At 39.7% G+C, this 14,088-nt stretch overlaps 1 protein-coding gene across 1 annotated transcript; it reads right to left on the bottom strand.

Moving 5' to 3' along the window:
* Nucleotides 1-2,216: 2,216 nt before the first annotated feature.
* On the bottom strand, nucleotides 2,217-2,846 carry Klln (killin, p53 regulated DNA replication inhibitor). The gene is given in 5 exon segments (XM_053743407.1): nucleotides 2,217-2,465; nucleotides 2,467-2,616; nucleotides 2,618-2,659; nucleotides 2,661-2,693; nucleotides 2,778-2,846. Coding segments are annotated over 5 exon segments (543 nt in total).
* Nucleotides 2,847-14,088: the final 11,242 nt, after the last annotated feature.

Below are 14,088 nucleotides of genomic sequence, written 5' to 3'. Positions count from 1 at the left end.
TTAGCATCAGAATCTCCAAAGAGCACATCAACTATTTATTATCCACATCAAGTTCCTGGTCAGTTCACTTATCAGAGAAACTAAGAAAGGAATTTTCTTTAGACATTCTTTGGGTATAGTAACAAAACAGTTTTGGAATCAGCTGTTAGAAACCATAATTAAAGCTGGTTTATCATGCTCACTAATTATTCTATGTAGTTAGTCTCCCTGAAGATTTATATAATTCTCCCTCTGTTACAAGCTTGTTTCTCCCTTGGGCATTCTGCAACGAGACAGGTAAGGAAATGAAGTGCTTGGAAACCAATGTATTGTAATTTCTGCACAACTAAGAAGATATTTTCATTTGAACTTAAAAAAAAATCTTAAAACATTTTTTCTGTGTATTAGACGGTGCTTGCCCATTAGAGGTTTCAGCTCTACCACATGGGTAAGGACGTCCCTGAGTAGAAGGGAAAAGTGAAGAAATGTAAAAACTGGAAAAAGCTATATCAGTATTTTTTCAGGAACATAATTAACACCAGGAAAGGCAGGAGGTTTTTATGCAACAACTCTCAACAACAATCTGATGTTGCTGTCAGCCTGGCCAATTATCTGCCAACATTGGTGATACTTTCACTCACCACTAGAGAGAAGTAGAGGGACCTGATGTTCAGAGAAGCAGCAAAAAACTCATTTCCCGTTTGCTTCTGTCAGATAGAAGTGCTTGTGGGCTGGTCTCATATTCCTGCACTTCAGTGCTGATGATGCACATCCTTTGTGCTCCAGGTAACTGTGCCAAGGAAATCAAAAGGATCCTCTCACTTCAAGCCCAACACTCAAAAAGGACAGGAATGAACCCTGTTTCATTGTCTTCCAAGGAAGCAGTTCAGAGCTTTTCACATGCTTGAGACTAATCCTTACACTGGGTAGGCTCCAGGGGGTAGGCAGAGTAGGGCAGTGCTAATAACAGGGACTCTGAGGACAGATCAGCAACCTGAGAAACAAATATGGGACATTTTATCCTTCCCAGTATACTTGCCTTGATCTAACTTCATTTCCAGTTGCCCCACTAAGCAGTAGTAAACACTGAATTGAGCACAGCTCAGGTTTTTACCATGCAATGTAGTAGAACACTTAGACATTAGAGACTGCTTATCCTTGGTTATCTGTAAAATAAAGAAATCTCCCTCACATTAGGCTGAGTGGGTAGGATTTGCATCCTTGGAAACCAAATAGAGGACTTTTCCTACTGTTTCCCGATTGTTTTTTATTTCCCTTCCCACTTACTGTTCCTGCCTCTTGCAAGGGACCAGAACCATGCAGGAAATCAGCCTCCAATAAATATCAACACTGAAGCTTCAGAAGGTTGGTAATTCCTGCAGAGCTTTCTTAAAAGTGTGTCATACATAAATGCAAGGTTCAAGTAACCTCACAGATCTTTAAGAACACTGTAAACATCCTTTGTTTAATTAGTGTAGTGATAGAGTTAGGTAATGGCCTGTGGCTTTCTGAGCAAGGCCTCTGGAGGTTTCTAGTCTTAAGGGGCTGACTGCAACTGTGCTGTACACATGTACAGTCGTCTTTCTTATACACTTCATAAATCCTCTTTAGACTTTTCCAGGCATCTACTCACAATTATTGCAATACATTTTAATTGAACCCTGTTTTCCCAATTTTCTAAAATGACCCAGTGCCTCAACCTAGGTCTCAAAAGAGATACTTTTGGACTCCAATTGTTGCCTTAAATTCCACTTCCCCAGGGAAAGGAAAAAAAGAAAAAAGAAATTCTTAGGTTGGTGTTGATGCCCATTCTCTCCAAGCAGAAGGTGAACTACCTGCTTTGTAGCTGGTTGTTAGAGGTATGGGTTCCGGTTCTCAGCATTTCTGAACTAGTTAACTCAAGGGGATAGGTTAACCAATCCCGGTTGCAAGCAAACTTAACAGGTTTGTTCTGGGCTGACGGCCATCGCCTAGGTTCTCCAACCAGAGAAGTCGCTATGGCTGAGTCTACAGAAGGTGAAACACATCACCAGCTCTGAGTGAGTGACTGGAAGTTTGTTGCAACATCGGCAAATCCAAGCAGCGGGTTGCAATAAAAGTTACCTACCCTTTTGCTCCACAAACTCGAAATCAGAGGGTTCACCCTAATCAGTGAAAGATGCGCCAGACCTTTGGGGCCCAGCCCTTCTCCCACGGTTGGGATCGTGCAGATGATAGAGGGCAAGGAGTCTCAGGTTTCAGTCCCTAGGTTTGCTCTGTGGGTAGCAGGTGAGGTAGGAATGGGGACTCTCCCCAGTAGTGTCTGGATGTGGGTGCTTGTGTAACCAGCTCCTCAGAGGCTCCTGCGGGAAGCTGGTCTGTGCCCCTTTTTCCGCTACTATCCGGGGGGAATTCGGCGTCTGCTGCTTACGCGGGGCGGGAGAACCTAGAGCAAAGGAAGCGAAGCACTTGCCTCGGGAGCTATCGGAGGGGAGTAGTAATTTGGAAAAGTTCCCCAACTAGGAACACACGTGACCTCCTCCTGAAAGTAGTTCCGACAGTCGCTCGTGTATCCTTCCACCTCCTTTTGAACCCTCCTAGGCCTCCTCGCCCCGCCTACTCTAAGGGCTGCAGCTTCCTACCGTTCTGTATTTTACACTTGGACCCAGTAACCCGGTCCTTAAGTGTGCACTGTCCGGCCGCGGGAGCGCTGAACCTGGCTCCGGGCGATCCGGCTTACCAGGTTTTCAAGGCAGCCAAAAAGGGGCGGGGCGAGATGGCCTGTGAGGACTGAGCTTGAGTTGACGCGGTGACCTGACCTCCCAGATGCTTCGATCTCCTGGAGGCAATAGAAGAGAGTGGGGTGCGTCCCACTTACTGAAATTCATTTTCAGTTCACTTAGACAGCTGTCCTTTGGATTCTGGAAATTTTGGGGAGATGCGTATGTGTCCATACGAGCGCGCTCGGTTGAGAGCTTTCATTTTTAGGGCTAATGAACTGAGTTGCCTGGGAAGCAAAAGGTGGGGCAATGAATGGGAGCAGGATGAGGTGATACATGACTGGAGACACAACAGGGGGTTGTTCTTTGTGCTAAGACTGACACCTTGAGGACAGGGAGCGGGAAGAGTGGGGATACCTAAGTAAAGGCTGATACAGTTAAATTACTGGCAATGACTGATCAGACTATAGTGCAAACCGAGTGGGAATGCAGGCCATATCGGAGAAACGTAGGGACGAGTGTCCTCGCTGGATATTCCTATACACTGACCAGAGCGGTCACCTGGTCCTTTCCACCTGTGAGCACAGGTAATCTCAACCCGAGAGTCAGTGACACTTCTCAACTCGGCTCGTCTTTCACCATCTCTCCCCCGCCGCCACCCTCACTCCGCCACAGCCTACCCTACCTCGGCTAGGTTTCTGGGCAGAGGCGGAGGCTCAGTTCGTTCCCCCGCCCCGCGCTGCTGCAGAAACAGTCGCGGCAAGTGCAGTTCTTAGCGGGCGTCTCGGAACAAGCCCGAGCGAGCCCCCGGCAGTCACACTGGGCATGCTCAGTAGCGCCTGCAGGTTGAGGGGCTCTGCGCTCGCCCCGGGAGCTATTGCTCCCGCCCCCTCCTCCCGCCCCTGTGCCGCCCTGGCTTCCCCTCATTCGCCTCCCCCTCCCCTCGGGCTCCCGAGGCTCTCGGGCTCCCGGCGGGCGGCGGAGGGGGCGGGCAGGCCGGCGGACGGTGATGTGGCGGGACTCTTTGTGCACTGCGGCAGGATACGCGTTCGGACGCTGGGACGCGGCTGCGCTCAGTTCTCTCCTCTCGGAAGCTGCAGCCATGATGGAAGTTTGAGAGTTGAGCTGCTGTGAGGCTAGGCCCGGCTCAGGCGAGGGAGATGAGAGACGGCGGCGGCCGCGGCTCAGAGCCCCTCTCAGCGCCTGTGAGCAGCCGCGGGGGCAGTGCCCTCCGGGAGCCGGCCGGCCTGCGGCGGCGGCAGCGGCGGCGTTCTTCGCCTCCTCTTGGTCTTTTCTAACCGTGCAGCCTCTTCCTCGGCTTCTCCTGAAAGGGAAGGTGGAAGCCGTGGGCTCGGGCGGGAGCCGGCTGAGGCTCGGCGGCGGCACCTCCCGCTCCTGGAGCGGGGGGGACAAGCGGCAGCGGCTGCGGCCGCAGCTCCGGGGAGGGGGTCGGAGTCGCCTGTCACCATTTCCAGGGCTGGGAACGCCGGAGAGTTGGTCTCTCCCCTTCTACTGCCTCCAACACGGCGGCGGCGGCGGCGGCGGCACATCCAGGGACCCGGGCCGGTTTTAAACCTCCCCTCCGCCGCCGCCGCACCCCCCCTGGCCCGGGCTCCAGAGGCCGCTGGAGGAGGCAGCCGTTCCGAGGATTATTCGTCTTCTCCCCATTCCGCTGCCGCCGCTGCCAGGCCCCTGGCTGCTGAGGAGAGGCAGGCCCAGTCTCTGCAACCATCCAGCAGCCGCCGCAGCAGCCATTACCCGGCTGCGGTCCAGAGCCAAGCGGCAGCAGAGCGAGGGGCATCAGCGACCGCCAAGTCCAGAGCCATTTCCATCCTGCAGAAGAAGCCCCGCCACCAGCAGCTTCTGCCATCTCTCTCCTCCTTTTTCTTCAGCCACAGGCTCCCAGACATGACAGCCATCATCAAAGAGATCGTTAGCAGAAACAAAAGGAGATATCAAGAGGATGGGTTCGACTTAGACTTGACCTGTATCCATTTCTGAGGCTACTCCTCTTTGCTTTTCTGTCACTGTCTTATAACGTGGGAGTAGAGGATGCGAAAAATTTCCGTAGTTTGGGTGACTGTAACGTTTACCATGATCATATTTCTGTATCATATATTTTGTGTCTCTTCAGTGCATTCAACCTAGGGTGTGTTCGGCTAGACGGAACTCTTGCCTGGTTGCAAGTGTCAAGGCACCTATTGCTTTCTCAGTCTATGTAGTCTCTTCCTAAGGGCTATTGTCCGTTAATACAGAATACAGTACCCTGTTAGTGGATTAGTGAGTTTGGTAATCCGGTCTCCGAAATGAACAAAAAAAGTAGAAGTGTTGAGGTTGAGCATATTTCGATTAAATCTTGGCTTAGGCCCTAGATCGAGAGTATAGATTAGATTAAAATGAAAATTAGTGTTGCACGTACGCATATTGCATCAGAATTTTGCAGTGATTGTTTTTAGTTTCCTGGGTTGCATTGATAGATTTTTTAAAAAATGTGAAGTGTGGACTGATTTGCATAACTTTAGAAGCAGAATCATTTTAAACATATACGGTGCACATCAGAGAACAAAGTAGATTTGTATATTTAAACTAAGTTAATAACAACTTTGAACTGTATTTAGAAGTTTTGTAGTTTGAAATCAATAGTGCTATAACATAACTTATAAGGTACTCTTATTAGACCTTTGTTAAATTAACCTTTTCCTTTTCTGGTGAGGTGATGATGGAATGATGTAGTCTGAGCCATGAAATTTTACATTTCAGTAGCATTTTAATGTTCAGTTGTCTTGGCATACTTAATAGAATGGAGATTGAGTACCTTTTGATCCCAGATGATAATGTGTAGGTTCAAGGGTATTGAAGGTAGCAAATGATGATTGTAGAGGTTAAACTTCAGCTCTCACTTGAAATTGACGTACTGTGAACTACAACTGCTACTTACCTTTTTTCCTTCTTTTAGATTTCAGGTGTTCTGACACCTTTTGGGTATATGTTAGTTTTATTCAGATTTGGTCGAATGTCAAGCTAATATCTTGAATGTTGGCAGAGTGGATTACTCTAATTTCGGATTATAGGTGTATTAGTTTTTTGAATGCAGTGGATTAAATTTACTGAGTCAGCTTGTTGAATAAGACAAAAACTAATAATTTTAACCTATATGTAGTTTTGTCTAAAAGTTAGTGGTTATCAAAAAGCATTAAGGTACAACTTACTGGTTTTGTTAGGAATGGGGATAAAAAAGCCTCCTTTTTTCAGAATGGAAAGAATTGACAGGAATTGAGAGCTGTTAGTAGGCCAGTATATAAGGTGTGTGAAAACAGAATTGTTATTGGTCCAAAGTGACTGAAGCATTTAAGATTTCTCAAGGCCTCTGTTAAGATCTAAGATCTAAAATTTGGTGCTGTAAATTGTCCAGCAGTGGACAATATTTAGTTAATATTATGTAAATGCATAAGGTTAATTTTATTTTTTAAATGCTGGGAATAGAACCTGGGGCAAGTACCCAACCACTAAGCTACATACTCAAAATAAAAAGAGAATAACTTATATTCAGAATAAAAATGATTTCTTAGCAAATAATAGTAAACATTTTGTTCAAAGGTAGAATGGCACGAAAGTGTTTATATGTCCTGCTGATAATTGAGGGGAAATATTCTTTTTTTAAGAAAATGATTTATTTTGGAAGAGGTTTTATTCTTTTGGGTTATAATAGCTGCATATAAATATGCACAAATAATTTTGCCCAAGTTTCTGTTTTGAAATGAAGTGTACTGAACAAGTAACTTCCCAAAATTTAAGTTTTCTGTTAAGTTAAAAATAATAATTTATTATTATTATTTGGAAATTAGTATTTGGAAATTTTGAAGTCTGCGTTAATTGAAAAACTACTAAGGCTGAACTTGACCCCCTTGCCCAAAAGGTTGTTGGGGAAAATTTTTGATTTGTGACTTACTTCAAAAGCAGTTTACTACTGGTAACTGTCATCTAGATATATAAGAATGAATTATATTTCTATTTATCTTTTAAAAAGCTCTCCTGCAAAGAAATTATTAGAATGCTATCTGGTAGACAGATTTGCTTTAGTTTTCACAGTATGATTATGCTATTTTCGCTTTTTCCACTTGATTTAAAATTGTCAGGGTTATAAAACCTTAAAATTTTGCTTGTTTCTTATGTGAGCAGTGAGGTGATGGGTAATTTCTCCTTTGATTTCACAGTTTGTGGGCCTCTTGCCATGACATTTCCGTGACTTAAAATTTTCTAAAACTGTGCTTTTGGTTATGGTATGTGTAGAAAGCCATATCAAATATTGCTTCAAATGAATAACTCCTCTTAATTTCTAGAGTTGTGGTTTTATTGATCCAATGTTGATATGAGAAAAAAACAGTAAGGAAATGTTTATGAAGTTCTTGCTCTTTTGATAGTTACACTCCTAATAATTTTGATACACCAAAGCAATTTGATTTGCTTGGTTTCACTTTTAGGGGGGCTGGAATTAAAATGGTCACTAAAAACTGGCAGGTTGTAAGTGTCTATTTCAGCAGCTAGCTTGGTAAAAGTTAAATTCCTTTATAGAGGTAGTGAATGGAATAATCGTATTTGCTAAGGAAAGGTTAATAATTGATTGCTCAGAGGAAAGTTGAAGATGGTAATTCAGCTTTAAGATTTTTTTTAAAAAAGGATTATTCTAAGAATTTTATAGTAGGGTTTATTCTTAATGTTAGTCTGGAAAATAGTGACCTATGTGAGACTAAAAGATTTAGTGTCTGGAATTTAGAACGTATGGAAACTTTAGGTTTCTTTTGGATTTTTGTTGTTTGATAGATTTGCATGTTTTCAAGTGCTGATGTTCATGGGAAGTATTTTTAAATTGTATTTTTAAATCACTGGGAGTACAGTGATTATTAAAGTTAGCTTTTTTAAAGGTAAGTGATTACTGAGATTAATTTTAATATTTATAAAAAGATTTCATTCACAGTCTTTTTGTATCTACTAAACTGTATTTCCTGAAAAACACAACTGAATGACCTAATTGCTACATGATAATTTACATGCTTCATTTTGTAAAGTTTATTCAGGAGGAAGGTGCATCTGAAAGGGTAATTTACAACTTAAATAACTTAATATAAGGAAAAAGTAATTTTATTGTCGTCATTTACACAAGAATACAGTCATCAATATAGATTTATGTTGCTTATAATATATTAAATACTAAATGATTAAAGATAAATATGGTGAGATATAACCACTTATTTGTAGACATTGTTTTAGAAAGAGAAAGATGCATAGTATTATCTTAAAATTTTAATAAATGAGAAAGGCAGCTGGTGTTATTTTTGTGCAGAATAGTATATCTGCTTTCTCATAATAACTATAAAATGTATGAACTTCTTAGTGTTATGAAGTGGCTTACTTTTTGGAAGTGAAGTCTTCAATTCTTATTTTCAAATGTTTCATTTTGAAATTTGCTCCCACTTGCTACTTTTTCATTTGGTAATAGCTTAATACCTTTAAAAAAATTTAAGCTACTTCTAAAGTAATCTCTGCAGTGATTTTTAATTGGAGATTTTTTCATTATAGGAAATCAGTTCACCAAGTTTCAACATTAATTCAACTTCGAGTAAACATTCAGTTTTTAAATTTTTATCTCAGTATCTTATGTAAGGCAAAAGTGTAGGAAATGTTTTTATACTGATGTGTGTGAATTCAGTTTGTAGATAATTTTGAAGTATATGTATGCATATGACAGTTTTTCATATACTTGAAATGTTAGGCCTCTGTCATACTGTAAGGATTTAGCTTCCAGAAGGTATGTTATGAATGTAGTTTAAGAAATGTATTTGGTACTGTTTCTTTTTCTATAGAAACCATTGGCTTGAAAAAATAGCTTTGAACTTGTATGTGTAGAACTTACTACTCTTCACCCTTGTTTCCTTTTTTTTTTTCCCCCTTAGACAAAATTGATTTTCAGAGTCAATATTGGAGAATTCATTTTGTGGCCAGAATTCATTAAGAAAAGGTTTTGGGATTTGTTCTAAAGACAGTGAATTAGGATAATTTTATAAGTTTTTGAGATTATGGTCAGAAATGATTTCTGTACTTGGTGATGTATGCCAGAGACTCAGTAGGCAGAGGCAGAAGGATCACAAGTTCTAAATCAGTCTCAGTAATTTAGTGAGACCCTGTCTCAAAATAAAAAATAAAAAGGGCCAGGGATGTGGCTCTGTGATTAAGCACCCCTGGCTTCACTCCCTGGTACCCCCCACCCCGGAAAAAAAAATGATTTTGCAAATATTTAGTCCTTGCTATCAGAGATATCAACAGTGTTGAGGATAGACTAAATAGCCTTAAGTTGGTAAGGACTTGTGGACCAAACTATTAACCTTAATCTTTCATAGGCCATATTACTGCCACGTATATTTCTTGCTATGTGTGTTTAGAATGTTTTGGTCAGTGAATATGGTTCTTTTTAAGTATTCAGCATATGCATTCATAACTGCAAATATATTTATCATGAACGGTGAAATTAGCTTATTTGATTTGACTCTTCAGCATGCCTCTACTTTCAGGTTTTCTTCATTGGTTGAAGAAGAGGTTAGTAATTTCATTTATTTAAAGTAATTTGCGGTGGAATAATCTGAGTAGACATAATTGAGGGATGAATTAATTTTGTCTGGGTTGTCTTAATTTAGTTCAGAATAGTTAAGGCAGATTCCATATTTGCAAAGGTTGACTTTAGGGCATGGATGGAGTCTTTAAAATATTAGATATACACCTGTTGATAGTGGTTAGACTATGGAGAGATGTCATTGTGGCCGAATCTGAGCAAAAGAATATTCTTGACTTGTATACAGTATGGAAAAGAAGACTGAATTATTTTTTAAACAACTGTCCATATGGTTATCATCAGTAATCATCTCTTCAGATATGAACATTGAGTCAAACTTATTGATGTGTGTGTGTGTGTGTGTGTGTGTGTGTGTGTATGTATGTGTGTGTAAATGTAAATATGAAGTTAGGGAACACTGTTCTTAATATTTCTAAAAAATGAGTTTTCTTTTTGAAGAAGACATTACCTTGGAGGATATTGTTTTAAAATTATAAAACAAGTTAAATCTATTCAAATTACATTAAAATATTGACCATTTTATCTGCTCTTTAAGTGTATATATTGTTTCATTTTAGATTTTAGGCTGGTGTATACTCTGGAGCCAGAGTGTGTTGTAATTCTGGCTTATTCCTTAGTAGCCGGATAATTTTGAGTAAGTTATTTTACTTATTTCAGTCTATTTTATCTGTAAAATGGTAATGATAATGGTACCTACCACATAAAGTATATCTTGAATAAATGAGATAAGTAATGCACTTAACATATATGGTACTTACCTCATCATAAATACTTAAATAGTAGCTGCTGCTCTTAAAAAAAATTATAATTTCACTACTTGGGAGTTTGAGGCAGGAGGATCACAAGTTTTAGGCCAGCTTGGGCAACTCTGTGAGACCCTGTCTCAAAAAATTAAAGAGGGCTGGGGATGTAGCTTAGTGGTAAAGCTCTAGGCTGTCATGTGCAAGGGCTTGGGTTCGATCCCCAGCACCACAAAAACAAAACAACAACAAAATAAGTAAATTCCTTTAGGATCTGTCAGTGTAGTATGTCTGTGATCTTGCTTTTTTTCTGCAGTGTAAACGGGGTAAAACTTCGCTCAAGTTAATCATGCTAATCAAAAAGCATTTGTTTTAAAATACTAAGGTAAATAAAAACTGCCTTTATATATGTTATAAAGGAAGTAGAATTTAAAAATAATAATTTGTTTTAATGCTTAATTTTTAGTGTTAAAGATAGGTCAACCTAAATATGTCTTTATTCACAAAAAGTAATCTTTCCCTCAAATGAGATAAAACTTTTTGTAACAGAAGAGATAGTGAACTTTTTGTCAGTAAAGATGTATTTCTTATTTATTTATTTATTTATTTATTTCTGGGGATTGAACCAGGGGTGCTGAACCACTGAGTCACATCCCCAGCCCTTTTTATTTTTTATTTGGTACAGAGACTCCTTAAATTGTTTATTTAGGACCTTGCTAAATTGCTGAGGCTGGCACTTGTGATCCTCCTGCCCCCAGCCTCCTGAGCTGCTGGAATTACAGGTATGTGCTACCATGCCTGGCTTTACATTTCCTTTTAAATTCAGCTTGGTAAGAGAATCATGCGACTCTGAATGCCAAGTTACATTTATTACAATAAAATTTACACAACATAATCTTCAGTGTATTAATATAATATAGGAATTTAAATTTAGTGTTAAGCCTCTGTATTATTGTGTCCTATTTTTATTTTTAGCCAAGATTTTCAGTCTATTTTAGGCCTTAGAAATGGGAAGAAAGAGCTAAAGGATTTTTTCTTTGTGTACTGTTTTTATCAAGTATAAGGATGAATGGAATAAGCTTAAGATCGATCTTCCTAGTAAAGCCATTATATGTGCATAGAGATCAGTAGTTTTTCCTTTGCCTGTACTCTTTCCCGTCTCTCTCATAAGCATCCTCAGTTGGGAAGCACTTCATAACTGGGCACAGGGGTGCACATCTGTAATCCCAGCAATTTGGGAGGCTGGGGCAGGAGGATCCCAAGTTGAGGCCAGCCTCAGCAACTTAGTGAGATCCTGTCTCAAAATAAAAAATAACAAAAGGACTGGGGGATGTCGCTCAGTGCTAAAGCACCCCTAGGTTCAGTCCCCAGGACCGGGGAAGAAGAAAAGGGAAATACTAGTGAGTTTTTTGCTTGTTCGTTCATTTTGTATTACAGAGTGAATAACACTAATTTTTCACTATATGACTCTCTGATTTTCTTTTAACATATTTTGTTAAGAGTTTTATAATCTAGCTGCATTTTTGGTAGAAGTCTAGGTTATAGAATTGAATTGTGCATTCTGATGTTTGAGCACAGGTGAGTTGTGTAAGTCAATGTCTCTTTCTCTCTAGTATACCTATTTTTTGTTTATATTACTTCCCAAAACTTACTGTTTAGCATCATAAAAGCTGTTCAGAATAATTTTGACTTTTGTTTCCTTTGATTTTTGTAGGTTTTTAAGCTGAAGTACAGTAGGTTCTTTTTCTGTTAGTGATTGCAAAGTTTACATTCTGCTAATTTTATGGTTAATATTTTCAGTCTTTTGAAGAGGATGTAATTATTTAATTATGAAATGCCTTGTGGTTTGAGTTTGGTATCTTTAAATGAGATGTAGTCCTCAAGTAGTTATTCATAAATATAGTACATACTTATAAAGTTAGAAAAAATTTTTGCTTTTTCCCCCTATTTAAAATTCTCTCACTATCTTGAACTGGTGAAATTTTCTACCACTGAACTGTCTTGCTAGGTTGCCAGAATGACTTTGAATTTGTGATCCTCCTACTTCAGCCTCCCTACAGCTGGAATTATAGGCCTCCAGCAGGAATTATAGGCCTGCACCACCTTGCCCAGGAGATAATTCCTTTTAAGTATTCTGGTTGTTTCTATTTTTAGAATGACATTAGGGGATGTTATCATTTGTTTTTCCAGTGCTAGGGATTGAACCCAGGCCTTACACATGGTAGGCATTTCCATCCCTTGGGGATGTTATTCATCTTGATTTTTAGTTGTTTCATTTTTAAATGTGTAATTATGAATTTACTTTTAGTCTGTCAGAGATAAAGTGGGAGGCTCCACAATGTGAAAATTGTGTTTTGGTAGTTTTAATTTGGCCATGTTATAAAATTTATTCAACATTTTGAACAAATAGTGAAAGATATTGTGGACTTGAGCTAAAAGATTTTTCTTTTAATTAATGTCATAGAATTAGCTAGCATGTACTGTGACAGTCTTATTTAATATTTTTTGATTAACAAAGCCCTTTCTTAATCATTTGCTCATTTTATTATGTGAAGAAAAGCAGCCTAAGATGCAGGCATAGCAGGCAATATTTTACTCCTTTTCTTGCAGTTTAAGAATTATAGCTTCGATGTAATCAGTATCTTGTTAAGGGAGAGTGGAAGATTGAGTCCAAAGAATGATGCAGGGTGTTTTGGGCACCTGTTACAGCATTTTTACCATTACATCGGTGGTTCTCAAACTTTCGTGTCTGTCAGAATAACTTAGAGGGTGTGTTAAACCACAGGTTTCTTGCTCCAGCTCCTAGAGGTTCTGATTCAGTAGGTCTTGGTTGAGTTCTGAAAATTTCTAAGTTTTCAGGTGATATTGATGCTGATGGTCTGGGAATCACATTTTGTGAGAACTGTATGTTACATTATCTTCCACCAAACAAACCCTTAATATGTTAACCCTTAATCTTAATAGAATTTATACATGCATCATCTCATTTAATCTGTGACTCCTAAATAGCTTAGAATAGAATATATCTTAATTTTGTAGATGAGACAAAATGAGTTTAGAAAGGCTGCATAGAATAATGTGAGGACTATAGGTTTGGAGTCAGCTAGACTCAGATTCTACCTTCAATTCCTGTTCAACCGCTTTCAGTTGTATATTAAAAGACATGCTACTTAACCTTAGTGAAACCAATTTCCATAGGTTTGTTTTTTATTTTTAGGCATGTTAAAAGTATTAGGTATTTTCAGAGTGTTGGTGTCAACTGAGGATGATCTCTTCCTACATCATCTGGGACTTTTGGCAGTCACAGACATACAGGTGGTCACAACTAGGGTGAGAGAGGGTGCTTATGGCTGCTAGTGGTTTGATGCCAAGGATGCTGCTCTTCATCTTACAATGCATAGGACCCCTCCTTCCCATCTAGACCCAAAAATGGTGTAAAGTGTCTGGCATATAGTAAATATGGCATTCTATTAAAGTACCTTTGCCTTTAAGTTGTGTTAAAGAAGGTCAAGTTGCTAATAAATGATGGAACCAGGCCTAATACTTGGATTTTCTGACTACTGCTGACCCTTTTTTTTTTTTTTTTGGTATCAGGAATTGAACCCAAAGGTGCTTAACCACTGAGCTACATTGTCAGCCCTTTTTAGTTTTGACTTTGAGACAGGGTCTCACTGAGTTACTGAGGGCCTCACCAAGTTTCTGAGGCTAGCTTTGAACTTGGAATCCTCCTGTGTCAGCCTTCAGAGCTGCTGGGATTACAGGTGTGTGCCATTGTGCCTGGCTAGGCCCATATTCTTTGTAACAACTTTGTCCACAAAAGGCATCCCTAAGTAACTAAAGATTTATTTGAAGAGGGCTCTTCTTTTCTTTGGCTGATGTGAAAGTGTTTTGAACCTCTGCTAGAAAAGGTTGAAGATGTTTTCAGTCAACATTTGTAAGTGTGATGCACTGTATGTTGTATTCAGAAGATTGTTACATAGAACTGCAACAGGATGGATATACTTTATCAGAAGAATACAATTAAAAATTCTAAAAAAAAATTCCA

The sequence above is a fragment of the Sciurus carolinensis genome, chromosome 5 (genome assembly GCF_902686445.1).
Source record: "Sciurus carolinensis chromosome 5, mSciCar1.2, whole genome shotgun sequence".
Classification (NCBI taxonomy): domain Eukaryota; kingdom Metazoa; phylum Chordata; class Mammalia; order Rodentia; family Sciuridae; genus Sciurus; species Sciurus carolinensis.
The sequence above is the reverse complement of the archived record's forward strand: the minus strand, read 5'-3'. Positions and strand labels throughout refer to the sequence as shown.